General features: G+C 42.6%; 1 protein-coding gene across 1 annotated transcript in view; it reads left to right on the top strand.

The window, feature by feature from the left end:
* The window catches only part of LOC309544352 (uncharacterized protein), a gene marked incomplete at both ends in the record, with an annotated part of 61,532 nt that extends 48,489 nt beyond the window's left edge, over positions 1 to 13,043 (top strand). Inside the window, one exon of the mRNA XM_082243251.1 lies at positions 12,978 to 13,043. Within this exon, the coding sequence (XP_082099377.1) occupies positions 12,978 to 13,043 (66 nt within the window). The remainder of the gene's footprint in view (positions 1 to 12,977) is intronic.
* Positions 13,044 to 16,036: the final 2,993 nt, after the last annotated feature.

The raw sequence follows: 16,036 nt of genomic DNA, 5'->3' as shown, positions 1-16,036 counted from the left end.
TCTAACAGCAGTACATTTTATGAGAATTTTTTCAATTCTTCCAATTATCTGCATCTCATATATACAGCATAGTCAAATCTTTGTTAGATCAGGCATACAATCTTTATCTAAAGCCAGCTTTACTAAATTCCTCGATAATACAAAATATTACAGATATTTTTTTTTTATATTGTACCGAGCAATGAAATAAGCATCTTGGTAAAAAGCATGTATTACTTACCTTGTTCCCCTAAACTTATACAAGCTTTTGAAGTTTCCATCAGAGGACTGTCTTGCTTAGTGGGAACTCTTCAAACTTGGTTTGTTGTCTAGCAGCCATGTGTACAAAATCTAGCTGTGTTGATGAATTCAGCCGTGTCTATTGAGACCTATTAGGACAGCAAGTGACAATATGTACTACATTCTGTTTAATGTTACTAAAATCTCTATTCTGTCTTACTGGTTTGTTAGCAAGATGGAGGTCATGATAACTGAAAAGAAACAGAGAACTACTACTAATTGGTTCCCTAAAATGTTTCTTCTGAAATCGTATGCTTGTTGGCTTCATCCCTCTGTGATCTTGACAGTTATTCTGAATAGAAGTAATAGTGCTATGTGGGTGTAGCACCCCTGACCCCCAAAGCATGTGAGGTTCCTTAGAGGCAGGGTGGGCTTGCATTTCACCCTAGGGCCTAGTTCTAAGCAATAGTGTAGCAATGAGTACAGATGGGCGCCAGTCACATTTTGATGCAAGAAATAGACTTTATTGACTCTCCCTCAACACTCCTAGGATAAAGGGTTAGTGCACAGGACACCCAAGAACTAGCAGACTCCAAGTGAGAGACAAAAAATACTTCACAGATAAGGGGCAGTCTTCACAGATAGAGGACCTTTAGACCAATCTAATATTCTGCAAAATCACTTCCCTATTGCAAGAATACCGACTCCTTGGGGAAAGACCACCTTACTTTAGTCAAGGACCAAGCTTTACCCAGCTTTACGGGTTCCCCAGTTAGGCTAAAATTCCTCCATGATGCTTTAGTCCCCTTGTTCACCATATTAGGCCTCAAACCTAGGGTAAGGTCACACTGCTCAGGCATCAGACTTCAGAGCATCTAATAGCCATCTACATCTCTCCTCCAGGCAGAAGGCCTAGGGCAGGGATATGCAAACTGTGGCCCTCCAGATGTTGCAGAACTACAAGTCCCATGAAGCACAGCAAGACTCTGACAGCCACAAGCATGACACCCAGAGGCAGAGGCATGATGGGACTTGTAGTTTTGCAACAGCTGGAGGGCCACAGTTTGCATATCCCTGGCCTAGGGGAAGACTCATTTGCCAGGGTTACTTCTAGATATTTATACCCTCTTCCAGCCTCCACCATTGGCATAACAAAACCTTCTAGTGCAGGGGTGGCAAACTCAATTTAATCGAGGGCCGAATCAGCAATACGATTGCCCTCAAAAGGGCCGGTTGTATCTGTAAGACTAGATGTTCAGAGCATCCCATACCCTTACATAAGACATTAGGAGCCTCCCTACCATCAGCGGTTGAGTCCTCCACCCTCCTTTACATTACAGTGCACCACCCTTACCTTGTGCTGCTTCTGGGAAGAAGCTAGAGGCATTGCTGGAAAGCAGAAAGCACAGGGTCTGGAGGAGGGCTGGAGCTCTCCTGCAGCTGCAGGAGAGGTGCGAGGGCCGCATGAAATTGCCTAGAGGGCCGAATTCGGCCCGCAGACCTTGTGTTTGACACACGTGTTCTAGTGGTTGACCAGGGGAATATAAATATAAAAAATTCTAATTAGCATTAAAGTGGAACTTCACTCTATCAATCAATATTGGCTATTTTTAATCCTTATGCTGCTAGCATTAGTGAATAAATAGGAAAGTATAAAATATTTACTTGTTTTAAACTTTCTTTTGTCCATTTCTTTAGTTACTTCCTGATTTTTAGGCCTAGACAAATGATGTCCTACATCCCAGCAGTCTTCCGTCAGGAGGAGAGGAAAGGAGGATGGGTGTTTTCAGCTAAGAACACACTCATGCCTGCATGTCTGAGCTAGGGGTAGATGGATTCCAGGAAGTAAATGCTTCATGAATCATTTGACTTACTTAGGATGGCTAGAGCCAGAAATGCTAGGGGTGTTTTTCAAAGTGATTTTTTTTTCTGCAAAATAAAGCATAGAGACATGGAGGTTTGTTGTAATTTTTTTTTTTAATTACCTAAATTGTGTTTTTGGGTTCGTGGTGCAGTGTGGTTTGTCAGGTCTGCTTTAAGTCATTTTATAGTCAAAAATGCATATTTTTTTACATGTGTGCAAAAGTTAAAAGTACAAAGTAGGTGCTAGGTAAAGTATAATGGGCCTTGGCTGCCTAACAGCAGGGCTATGATTTTAAGCTGGGCTGTCATGTCTCCCAGGTTTAGCTGTTGAGACTAGGGAGTCTCCCCACTGGCTCCATGAGAGGGTTCTCATTGGATGGTGGAGGAAACCCAGCCAATGGTGCACTCAGGCCTGTATCTACCCAGAAAGGCAGATTCTGCTGCACAGCATTCTGGGGGTGGTATAAGTTTGAGGGGAATGCATGACGCAGCATATTTGGCGGCAAGCAGAGTCCCAAGAGGGAGAGTACGGCTGTCTCTCCTCCTGTCAGCAGGATCGGGTGTCCCAGACGGCTTGCTTGAGGTAACAGAGGGCTGAGCTGAGCTGTAGAGAGGATCCGGTGTGCTGAGAACCAGCGGAGTTGAGAGGGGTCCAGTTTCAGGAAAGCATTCCCAGTTTGTGAGTACTGCAAACTGCCCCCTGGGGGTCTGCCTAGAGAAAGAGGGGACCACTCTGGAGAAGGTATCCAGGAGCTAGCTAGCCGGTGCAGGAATAAAAGTAAAAGGGGGTGCCAGTGTTGACCCTGAAGAGAAGCAGAGAGGGTGCCAATGTGTGGACCCTGAAGTGCAGAGAGGGTGCCAGAGTGTGGGCCCTGAAGTGTAGAGGGGGTGCCTAGTGAGAGGGCCCTGAAGTGTAGAGGGGGTGCCTAGTGAGAGGACCCTGAAGTGTAGAGGGGGTGCCTAGTGAGAGGACCCTGAAGTGTAGAGGGGGTGCCTAGTGAGAGGACCCTGAAGTGCAAAGGGGGCGCCAGCGGTTGGGCCCTGAAGTGTACAGTGTACAGTGTTGAGAGTTGCAGCAGCACAAGCAGTTACAGGAGCTACCTCAGTCAGGAAGGACCGGAGGGAGCTGTATGCAGGACTTTTGAACTACCCAGAGCGTCAGAAGTCAAGCCTAAAATACAGTCCAGGACTTTTGAGCTGATCAGAGTGTCAGAAGTCAAGTTCAAGTACAGTTCACCAAGTCAGTGTCTTTTCAAGCGGCAACAATCGTTGGTCGGCATCCAGCCAGCGTCAAGACAGCGCTGAAAAACATTTTTCTACAAAGTCTCCCAATTGTACCTAGTTGCGCCAGAGGAGTATCCCACTCATTCCCTTCTCCCATCCCCATTATCAAATAAACAAAACAAACCAAAGATGCTGGATTGGTCATTGTCATTGTCACCGGTAACCATGGCAGACCCACATCAGGCCCAATGCCTGAAAAACCTGTTACATTAATAAAATACTCCACAGGTGAAGTGGTTAAATATTGTATGTATGAAAGAAAATAAAAAACAGTACAAGAAGAAAACTTACAGAAAAGGATATTAGAAAGCAGACAACAGCAACAGTAAAATAATCTGGATGAAAAGTGTTTGTCAGGTGTTTGGTGATATTTATGATGGCGTATTTGTGATAGCATCACTGATAGTATCACCATTCAATAAATTACAACACACGGGGCTGGATTAACAAAGGAGCTTTTGGTGCTGCAGGTCCAGGCCCCTACCTAAATATAGGCCCAGCAGGGACAGACCAACCATTCGGGCACTGCACTACATGAGAAGCTCCTGGTACCTCCTGCAGCAGGGGGAATCGGAAAGTCAGGGGTGATCGGTGTGATGGGAGGGGGGCAAATACAAGCACTGATCTCCCTTTATCACTCCAGCTGAAAGCCGCTTCTCCTCCTCTCCCTCCTGCGGCTTTCATGGAGTGCCATAGAGATAGATCAGTGCCTGTAACTGCCCCCCCTTCCCACCAATCACCCCCGACTGTCCATTAGATTCCCCCTGCTCTCTTGGCCCCCCTGTGTATGCCCTACTGACACCATAAGCTGCATTATGGAAAAAAAATATATAAAGAATTGCAACAAATAATAAAAAAATCTAAAAAGATCATAAAAAATGTAATACATAATAAAAAAAAAAACCAAGGGCTCATTCACATGGGTTCTCTTACACATACACTGTGAATAAGTGGTTTGTTTAAAATATTACAGATTGTTAAAAAAACATTTAAAAACTGTTTGTGCTTTCATTTGATTTATTTTCATGAAAAGGCCCATCATACAGTGTTCCCGTATAATCATCCTTTACCAATTACAACATAATTTCCAATCAAGGTTCTAGCTGCACAGTGGTTGTTATTATGCGTTTCACAGCCACAGTGTGCATCAGACCATATGGGAGTGTCCATAATCATACAAATACATTATTATAGTAAGCAAATACATCACATATATGTTCATTATTACATTCACATGTATTTATTACTTACAATAATTTGATCATATTATTGTGATGCGCTACCACATGAGGACGGACAGATCCCCCCTGAGGGGGCTGCAGGGGATACAGATCCAAGTGGAATATAAGGTTATCTATAAGGTATAATGATTAGCAGGGCTACTATTAGAAATCATAGGGCCCTGTACAGCCTAATTGACAGGGCCCCCCAACCCCCTCCCGAAAATATCAAAATGACATTTTCGCAAAAAAATACACAAAAAGGAATATTAGAAGACACAAACACACCATAACTTACAAAATGCATGCTAAATCTAAAAGATAAAGCTGTATTGGGTTAATAAACAAAGCTCCATGTGTGAATGATTGGGGCTTATGCACATAGGTGCTGTGTCCTGTACAGAGATGTATAGTAACTAAGTAGAACTACTTCACTACTGTACTTAAGTACCGAAAGGCGGTATCTGTACTTTCCTAGAGTAGAATTTTTTTCTCCTACTTCCACTTTTACTTCACTGCATTTTTTCGATGATTTCAATACTTCTACTCCGATATGTTTTTTTTTGTGCTGCATAGTTACTCGTTACAATTATAAAAATTACCACTGCCAGAACAGTAGATGGCAGGTTTCATGAAGTTCAAAACATGTGTATTATCAGCGCATACGAAAATAAAAGCTACTGTATGTATAAATAAAAGCTGCATTTGAAATAATAAAAAACAATATGATGTTCAAACGTTTGACTTCTTTCTTTAATAACTACATAACACAGTACTTGTACTTTTACTTTCAGCACTTGAGTAGCAATTCTTTTTCAAAACTACTGGTACTTTTACTTTCAGTACTTGAGTAGCAAAATTAAAAAAAAAACTACTTGCAATACTTAACCACTTGCCGACCGCCGCACGACTATCTACGTCGGCGGTCAGCCCCTCACAGGCAAACTAACGTAGGGCTACGTTGCTTGCTTGTGAGGGTCTAGGGAGCGAGCGCGCGCCGCCGGAGGCGCGCTCCCGCTCCCGCGTGGTCACGGACCCCCCCGCGCGTGTGACCAGCGGACCCGATGTCCGCCGGCCACTCGGCGATCGGCGGGGGAGAGGGAGAATGTCAGGCAGCTTGTGTAAACAAGCCACCTGTCATTCTCCTCGCTGTAAAGACGCTGATCACATGGATCTACTATGTAGATCCGTTGATCAGTGTCCTTACAGCTCAAGCCACAGCCAATCACAGTAGAAAGCACGCCCCTAGGGACACACACAGCCCCTCCCTCCCAAATAAAGTTAACCCCTTCACTACCAGTGTATTTTTACAGTAACAGTGCATATATATAGCACTGATTACTGTAGAAATGTCACTGGTAACCCCAAAAGTGTCAAAAATGTCAGTCAAGGGTCCGATCTGTCCGCCGCAATGTCGCAGTACCGCAAAAAAAATCGCAGATCGCCGCCATTACGCGTTAAAAAAAAAAACAACAAAAATCTTTCCCTTTGTTAGTAAACGCGATAACTTTTGCGCAAACCAATCAAAATACGCTTTTTGCGATTTTTTTTACCAAACATAGGTAGCATAAAACAAATTGGCCGAAAATGTTAAAAAATTTAGATTTTTACATTTTTTGGGGGGGGGAATTTGATATAAAAAAATGTGAAAAATATTGCTATTTTTGTAAAATTGTCGCTCTTTTTTTGTTTATAGCGCGTGATCAAAAAATCGCACAGGTGATCAAATACCACCAAAAGAAAGCTCTGTTTGTGGAAAAAAAAGGACACCAAATTCGTTTAGGTACAGCGTCGCACGACCGCGCAATTGTCCGTTAAAGTCACGCAGTGCCGAATCGCAAAATACCCCCTGGTCGGAATGGGGGTAAAATCTTCCGGGGCTTAAGTGGTTAAGAACAAAAAATGTTGAATAATTTAGTACTTCTACTCAAGTCACTTTTTGATTGAGCACTTCCACTTCTACTCAAGTATGGGTTTCGAGTACTTTATACAACTCTGGTCCTGTACAGTGAATCAGCGGTTTTTTCTGAAGGTGAAGCTGTGTGCAGGAAACCTATGTTACACTATGGGAATGAAGCAGCTGTATGAACACAGCCGCAAGCTCTAATATGACAAGTGAGTGGGTGCAGGTCTATGGCACCAAACACAGATAGTGTGCATTTGGGGCCACTCACCCACACACCTGTCAAGTTAGGGCCTGTGGCTGTGTTCGTATATAGAGTGGCTCTAATCACACAAACTGCTTATTCACATTGTACGGGCCAGAGAACCCATGTGAATGAGCCTTAATTATGTGTTTTTTATTTTTAACAATTTTATTTTTTTATTATTCTTTACAATTTTATTTTTCATTATTTTTCACAATGTTTGTTAACAGCCCTGTTGGGGAGCTTTGGCTAAACAGACCCCTGATATCTCACTTTTGAGACAGAGAAAGTGTTTGAGGATACAGCCCTCAATATCTATTTATTACTGCAGCCTCAGCTGCACAGAATTAATGAACAGGAAGAACTCTGCACAGAGCTTCCTATTTATTTACAAACGGAACCATAGTAAACTTAGTTTACTATGCTTCAGTCGCGGATGAACACAGTGAGTGATCCTTTCCCATATATAATTGCAATGGAGCCGTGAGGTGGATGTGGGGAGATTACTGACTCATTATATGGTAAAGGGTCTTAGCTATCTTGTGAGTTTTTTAGTCTTAAAGGGGCATGCGGTATTCCCTTCACCAAGAAGATACTGAGCACTGAACAGCACAGAGTGGGCTTCAGTAATATTGCTCCCTGGTGGTGAGACGAAGCACTGCATAGATTGCAACCATCATTTCCTAGACCTGCAAACCAGGTCTAAGACTATTCAGAAAAAGCCAGTGCTCCCCAGGCTTGTGGATGAACTTTAACACAATCTTATATATAAAATATCATCCCATAGACAGTCATGATTTTCTCTAGTGACAAAATCTTATGTCATTATCTGACCCTAATACCAGAAGTACAAATTACGCATACAGCTTAAGGGTCAAAGAAGGGACACAACCTTCTATCTCTGCTCCACACATAGAGCCCCATTTCAATATTCAGTTAGACTGAGATAGAAACTCAGCAGCTTGTGCTGGGCTTTCCTTTTAGAAAGCCCAGAATGTCCTGCAACAGTCAGTGTTGTGCATAAATGTTTATTGGTAAAGATTTTATTTACACTGACTGGTCAATTTATGGGGTACACCTCCTCAGAGATTTTGGTCCATATTGACATGATAGCATCACGCAATATGCAGATTTTTTGGCTGTCCAGCATCAACAACCATGCCACATTCAAAGTCACTTAAATTCCCTTTCTTCCCTATTCTGATGCTTGGTTTGAACTTTAGCAAGTCGTCTTCACCACATCTACGTAGATACCTAAATGCAATGAATTGCTGCCATGTGATTGGCTGATTAGCAATTTGTGTTACCAAGCAATTGAACAGATGTACCTAATAAAGTGGGTGGTGAGTGTATGTAAAATGCCAGCATTACAGATTTTTTCTGGCATTGCTAGGCTTTAAAATATCCTTTATATATATATCATCTTTACATGATCACTCTTAACCTGCCCACACACATATGAACATCCTCTGTACATTCTCTTTTACATTTATCAACTATGCAGTGCAAGGGAAAACCTAACCAATCTGTTTATTTATATCTAGTAACTCTTACTAAATACAGTAGCTGTTGATATAAATTTAAAGGAAAATTTACAATCAGATTGTAATATGCATTGGTTTAGATCACTGCCTTTGTGTATGGGTAACATAAGAGGAGAGTTACGTTAAAATTGTAGTACAAAAATCTGGCTTATGGTTAGTACTGTCCTAAAATTGCTGGCTTGGGAATAGGACATGCCTTTAGCTATTGTGAACACTAGATGGCACTCATTCACCACAACTAAAGGGAAGCCTTGTAATGTGCTGTTGTATTAAACTCCCATTGAGTCAAGTCTGATAATTGATCATGACTCACAATAATTGATGCTTAGCATTTCCAAACAGGTTTTATAGTGGCCAAAGATCAAATGGTTGGTCAGCCTTATTTTTTTTATTGTGCGCAAAGAAATATTTTGGCTATGTTTAAAAAGAAATCTGCTGTAATTGATGTGTACAAAAATATTCTGGCTATAATACACTTTGACTCACTCCCTTACTAGACTTTCCAGACATCCAGGATGTATCACGGATAGCTTTCCTAACTGCCATGAAAAAGCTAGGTTTAATGCAGAGGACTACTTAAAGCAGAGGTCCACCCAAAAATGGAACTTCCGCTTTAAGTGCACCTGGCCCCCGGGCATGCCACATTTGGCATGTCATTTTTTTTTTGGAGGGGGTCCCTAGATTTGACAGGTACCCGCTCCCACTTCCACTCGGGTCACCTAGGCGGTTCAAGCAGAAGTTTTCCTCCCCCTCCTTCCCTGCAATCTTCTGGGACACGTCACAGGTCCCAGAAGATTGCCCATCCACTCAGTAGGCGCAGCGCAACTCACGCATGCGCAGTGCACGCCCGGCTGTGAAGCTGCAAGCTGTCACAGCCAGGTGCCCACACTAGTAATGCCCGCAGCACAGGGAGAAGAGGGAGAGAACCGAGGCTCCTGCCGGCCTCATCACTGGACCATGGGACAGGTGAGTGTGTGTTTATTAAAAGTCAGCAGCTACACTTTTTGTATCTGGTGACTTTTAATAAACACAAAATCAGGTGTAACTTTAAGGCAGTATTAAACCCAAAAACAAAAATGTAATGTAATGCAGCCTACTAATTCTTAAATGTGGTGGCTGCATTAATTTTCTTTTTTTTTTTTTTTTTAGCCTTTTTTCATTTTATTTTCACCTGGTGATCCAGCCAGTAACAAACTTCCTGTCTTAGGATGTCTCCACTCTAAATGGAGGAGCAAGGTAGACACCTTTGGACAGCATCATTGTCAATCTGGGGAAATGGTAGTGATGTGCTAGCAGATTTAGATGCACTTGACTAACAAATTAAAGCCAAAGTCCAGCTAACATGTTTTAAAGCAGAACTAAACCCTGCTATCCTTACAGCCAAGGAAGCTGTTATGTTAGCTTCTGTTTGTACATGTGACCAGCTATGACACCAGCCATTTGATGGCTTGATGGTTTGGTTGGGAGCTGGCATAAGCTCACTAGTAACTGAAGGGTTCCTTCACATGGGGCACACTAGGGCCTGAGAAAAGGGACTCGTCTCCCGAAATGCGTCAGCTTTCCAACTACAGTGATTTGGATATCCACCATGCCGGACTTGTGATTTGATATGCTTTTGATCTTCTTATGTGTGTGAGTATGTTTCTCCCAATCTGACACCCAGGTGTGTGTCCCCGAATGCACATTGCGTGAGTTTGGGGACATGTACCCACAGCTATTTCAAATTGGGAGCAGCCGCTGTGTCCCTAACTGACATTAATGGAACTGTCCTCCACGGCCATACTCACACCCTGTGTGACCTTAAAGCTATTGCCTTTATGCATTCTATGCATGAAGGTAAAAAAACCTTCTGCACCTTCTGCAAAAAACCTTCAGCCCCCCGACATACTTACCTGACCCCCCTCTCGATGCAGCGATGTGCACGAGAGCCTCGGATCTCTGGGGACTCCCCTTTCTCATTGGCTTGCGCTGCTGTCAATCACAGTCAGTGAGCCAATCAGGAGACAGAGAGGGTGGGGCTGAGCCATGGCTCTGTATGTGAATAGACGTGCAGAGCTGTGGCTCAGGAGTGAGCCTGCTTGGGTGCCCTTATTGCAAGCTGCTTGCTCTGGGGGCACTTGGCAAGAGGGAGGGACCTAGAGCACCTGCAAGGTATCCCAGAAGAGGATCCAGGCTCCTCCAAAACCACTACAGAGAACATGTAGGTTTAACATGTTTGGTATTTAAAAAAAAAAAGAAATAAATAAAAACTTTAAAGACCTTCACCCTCGGGCATTTTTTCTTCTTTGTTTACCTTTTTTTTTTCGAAAAAAAGACCGGCCCCTCCTCCCCATGTGCATCATTCGCCTCAGGCGATTGACGCACATCCTGTCCACTGTGCCTCTCAGGATATACTTGTCACATATCTTAGCCGTCCATTCAAAGAAAGGAGGACGGGGCGGGCCTATCGGCATGTCATTGAGAGGCCCGTCTGCTGAACCTGGAAGAGTCGGTGGGCCTCTCGATGACGTCAGACTGAACATGGTGGCGTGGGATGGAGCTGTGGCTGGGGGTGAGGGGATCTCAGCAGGACAGTGCTGGATCCACTGGATGGGTGAGTATCAGAAATGTGCAGATACCAGCATCATATACAGAGTATGTCTCTGGAAAATAGATGCATGAGTGCTGCCAGCATTGCTGCAGAGGTTAAAAGGGAGGGGGGGGGACGAGGGGAAGTCAGCCTGTCAGTGCTCAGACCATACCCTGCACACTGCATCAAATTGGTCTGCATGGGTGTTATTCCAGAAGGAAGCCTTTGGATTAGTGTAACCATGTCCTGTGGTCTGATGAGACCAAGATAAACATATTTGGTTCAGATGTCAAGCGTGTGCGGCAGCAAATAGGTGAGGAGTACAAAGACAAGTGTGTCTTACCTACAGTCAAGCATGGTGGTGTGAATGTCATGGTCTGGGGCTGCATGAGTGCTGCCGGCACTGGGAAGCTACAGCTCATTGAGGGAACCATGAATGCCAACATGTCCTGTGACATACTGAAGCAGAGCATGATCCCCCTCCCTTCGGAGACTGAGCCGCAGTGCAGTATTCCAACACGATAACGACCCCAAACACAGCTCCAAGATGACCACTGCCTTGCTAAAGAAGCTGAGGGTAAAGGTGATGGACTGGTCAAGCATGTCTCCAGACCTAAACCCTATGGAGCATCTGTGGGGCATCCTCAAACGGAAGGTGGTGCGCAAGGTCTCTAACATCCACCAGCTCTGTGATGTCATCATGGAGGAGTGGAAGAGGACTCCAGTGGCAACCTGCGAAGCTCTGGTGAACTCCATGCCCAAGAGGGTTAAAGCAGTGCAGGAAAATAATGGTGGCCACACAAAATATTGACACGTTGGGCCCAATTTGGACATATTCACTTAGGGGTGTACTCACTTTTGTTGCCAGCGGTTTAGACATTAATGGCTGTGTTTTTTTGGTCTCTTGTACTATAAAAGTTTATTCCTGCCTGTCAAATGGTAATGTACACAGAACAGAGCATGTACCGCTCAGAATACATTACGGCACCCCTCTATGCCATGGCAATGTGACTCCTGTAAGTTGGTTTCCGTTCATAAAGTGGAATCATCCTATTTAGCAGATACATCCAGTATCAGACTTTTTCTCCTAACGTCTTCAGAAGATCAGTGGCATCTTTGTGGACCTCTTTGTCTTGAGAAGGCTGAAGAAGTTGATCCAAACTTCTACAGCAAAAACCTGCTGTACCTGTGTTGAGTTATTTTGAGGGGACAGCAAATTGACACTGTTATACAAGCTGTACACTCACCACTTTACATTGTAGCAAAGTGTCATTTCTTCAGTGTTGTCACATGAAAAGATATAATAAAATATTTACAAAAATGTGAGTTCTGTAGTCACTTTTGTGAGATACTATATATATATATATATATATATATATATATATATATTAAATGTTTGGGGATTCTAAGTCATTTTCTAGCAAAAGAATACTGGTTTTAACTTGTAAACATGTGTCGGAAATAGGCCTGGTCTTTAAGTGGTTAAACTATGATCTCCAAAGGTTCCTAATACAATACAACTTCATTACAAAACAGACTGGTGTAAAATGGCCATGCGTTCCATTACACTATTTATAGTGTACTATATCATATAAGGGGGGTACCATCCACCATCTGCTGTAGGCATTCATACATAAATCCTGTGCTTATAGAGGTTTCCAATGACCCACAGAAAGTGCAGGGATCACTGGGAGCCTTCCTACTTATAGGAACATGTGTCCAAACTCTTACTGCAGCTAGGAGACATCAGAATGGGGCACAGCATGACGAGGCCATCATCTTGCATGAATGGAGCTCTGGTATGCTCTCCCATTACATGCAGTTACCAAGTCAGATTATCCAACATATGTATTCTCAGCCTTTCAAAAGAAAATCAGTCCTGAGAGCTGTAAAAAAAAAAATCTGGCATAATAAAATTACTTATTAAACCTGAATTCTGATCAAAGAATGTTCTTCACAGTACTCCAACAAAGATAGTCAGCCTATGGTGAGCCAATAATTGCAGTGCTCCAAGATTCATGGTTTACACCCCACACTACACAGTGGATGCACACATCCAGCTAGAAAGGGATCTTCCAGAGTTACCATCATTCTGGTTAGATTTTAGTTTTTGTCTTCCCTTGTTGTATAGACAAGTGATCCTATTAGAGGTAATTCTGATCCTAAAGCAGAAATTTACCCTCTCAATCCACATTGACTATTTTTAACCATTAGGCTGGTAGAATTAGTAAATAGATACAAAGGGATATTACTCATTTTAAAGTGTTACTAAATCAACAACAGTAAAATCAGTGTGTATACGCAGCAAATCATGCTTTTTATACTCACTGTGGAACATAAGGGGTTAATCCTCTGCATTGTGTAAAAAAAAAGGCTGTTTTATTCTGTCTTCTCTGATCCCCCCCCCTTCTTCCACTGTCCCCAATCCATCTTGATAGAGCAGAGCTTTGAGGGGAAGCTGTCCAGACAAAGGGTCAGGGGTTCTGAAGCCTCAAAGGACAGTCAGAGTAGAATGAAAACTCCTTCTACAAGCTTTAACCAGACACTGATAGAAGTTACAAGACTGCTATATACTGCTGATGAGAAAAGGTATTTAGCAGTTTATATTTACTAAATTAATTGCATTTCTATGTTCTGTGTACATTGGGAGACCAGATATAATGAATGCAGGCTCCTGGGTTTACTAACAATTTATTTTATTTTTTTACCTTTCTTCAGTTACTTCCTGATTTCTAAAAATGATGTCCTATATCCGAGGAGTCTTCATGGTCATTTTTTTTTTTTTAATTTCACCTGAAAAAGAGAAGGAGGGGCTTTCTCAGCTAAACACCCTCCTCCCCTCCTAAAGGCAGATGGATTCCAGGAAGTAAATGCTACATGAATCATCTGCCCTTACTCCAGATGACTGTGGCTAGAAAATCTACGGGGAAAGGGTGTTTAAAGTGATGGATGGATGGGTGAGATTGCTTTGAATATTAAAAGTGACCTAAATAGTGTTTACAGTTTGTGATGCTCAGATACAGTTAAGTTCCACATTAACCACTTGCCGACCAGCCACCACAAATATACGGCGGCAGGTTGACAAGTTCCCGCTAATCGCCGTACCTGTACGGTGCACCCATACGCCAGCGGGAAAACTGATCTCCGGGGCCGATGGCAACGATTGCCAGGCACCCGCGATTGCTCCCCATGGAGGCAGAACGCCGGTCTGCCATTGTAAACACAGCAGACCGTTGTTCTGTCAGCAATCAACACAGGGCTTCTGTGTTCCTCCTATTTAGGAACACTGGTCCCTGTGTTCATTCGATAAGCCCATCTCCCCCACAGTTAGAAAATACCCCTAGGCACACATTTTAACCTTTGAGCGCTCTTGGTGTTAACCCCTTCCTTGCCAGTGTCATTAGTACGGTAACAGTGCATATTTTTAGCACTGATTACTGTAGTAATGTCACTGGTCCCCCCAAAAGTGTCAAAAATGTCAGTTAGGGGTCCGATCTGTCCGCCGTAATGCCGCAGTCACGCTAAAAATTGCTGATCGCCGCCATTACTAGTAAAAAAAGAAAATGACATAAGTCTTTCCCCTGGTTTGTAGATGCAATAACTTTTGCGCAAACCAATCAAAAAACGCTTATTGGGATTTTTTTACCAAAAATATGTAGCAGAATACAAATTGGCCTAAAATGATGAAAAAATTTGATTTTTTAATTCTTTTTATTGGGAATGTTATATAGCAGAAAGTAAAAAATATTGTTTTTGTTTTTCTTTTAGAACTGTCGCTCTTTTTTTGTTTATAGCGCAAAAAATAAAAATCTCAGAAGTGATCAAATACCACCAAAAGAAAGCTCTATTTGTGGGAAAAAAAGGAAATCAATTTTATTTGGGTACAGCGTCGCATGACCACGCAATTGTCAGTTAAAGTAAAGCAGTGCCGAATCACAACAAACTGCCTGGTCATTAAGGGGGGAAATCTTCCGGTCCAGAACTGGTTAATGAGTGATTGATGCAATACAGTCCATTTACTGTTCAATTTTCAATACCAGAGCAATCAGAGATCTGAGGGTTTAAAGGATAGTCCATATTTTAGGAGAATAGAAAACTTTCCATTGTATCACAAAAATATCAGGATGAATATTTGTGGTTCTTTAGGTTGTCTGATAAACAAATAATTTGAATTATGATTTGATTAGACCAAAGCAAACATTTGCTAATGATCTACTCACCAAAACAGTTTTTCCTTCCAGCGTTGCATATGTCCATATTTATTAACAGATATTAATTGATAGAATAAAGACAGACACCCCTAACACATTTGTTATCTAAGGCTCCATTCACACTTGTGCGACTTGTCATGCAACTTTGGACATCAAAGTCGCATGACAAGTTGTTCCCCATGCTTTCCAATGATACCCATTTATATATGCACAACTTAAAATTGCAGTAACTGCAAAGCAGTTCATACTTTGGTCTGACTTTCATGCAATTTGAGGGCCATAGACTTCAATGGTAACTCTCAGAAGTTGCATGAAAGTCATATCTGAATGTTATACAATGCAACCTGTGTGCAACAGTTGTCCATTATCAATGGTCAAAGCCAAAGTCTTATCCAAGTTGCACCCGTCCAAGGTTGCGTGAGTTACACCAAAGTTACAATCCAAACTCTGTGCAACTTTGGAGTTGTACAAGTGTGAATGGAGCCTAGAGATATACAGTATAATATTTGGTCAAAATATTTATCCCTGCCACTAGACACGTGCTGGCTGGTGGTGATCTCCCAGGGCCAATGATGTCCAAAGGCATCCCCGGTATTTCACTTTACTCCCTAAATCCTTCTTGGACAGTGGTATTTTGGGATTTTGGCAAAAGACATTGTGTTTTTCATTTTCTTTCAATATTCTGATTTTTTATTTCACCTTGGCGGTCTATCGTTCTCAAAACTTTGACACTAAAGATGGCCATACACTAGTAGCAATGCAACAGATTCCTTCATCTCTACTAAACAGAGCGAATGGACAAGTCTCCAGCTGTGGCTATAGTATTCTGACAGCCAGCACCACCAGCTGTCAGAATACCCAAACAGTGCTTGCATCTGAATGGTTGCAGGCAATGTTCAGGTGACAAATTTCTATCTGGCTCCTTTGATTATCCAGTTGAAGGATGTTGGGCAGGCTGGTGCAAACGTGGCCTTTCGCT

The sequence above is a fragment of the Pelophylax lessonae genome, assembly GCF_965119305.1.
Source record: "Pelophylax lessonae genome assembly, chromosome: 1".
NCBI classification, from domain to species: domain Eukaryota; kingdom Metazoa; phylum Chordata; class Amphibia; order Anura; family Ranidae; genus Pelophylax; species Pelophylax lessonae.
This window is presented reverse-complemented; position numbering and strand designations above follow the sequence as displayed.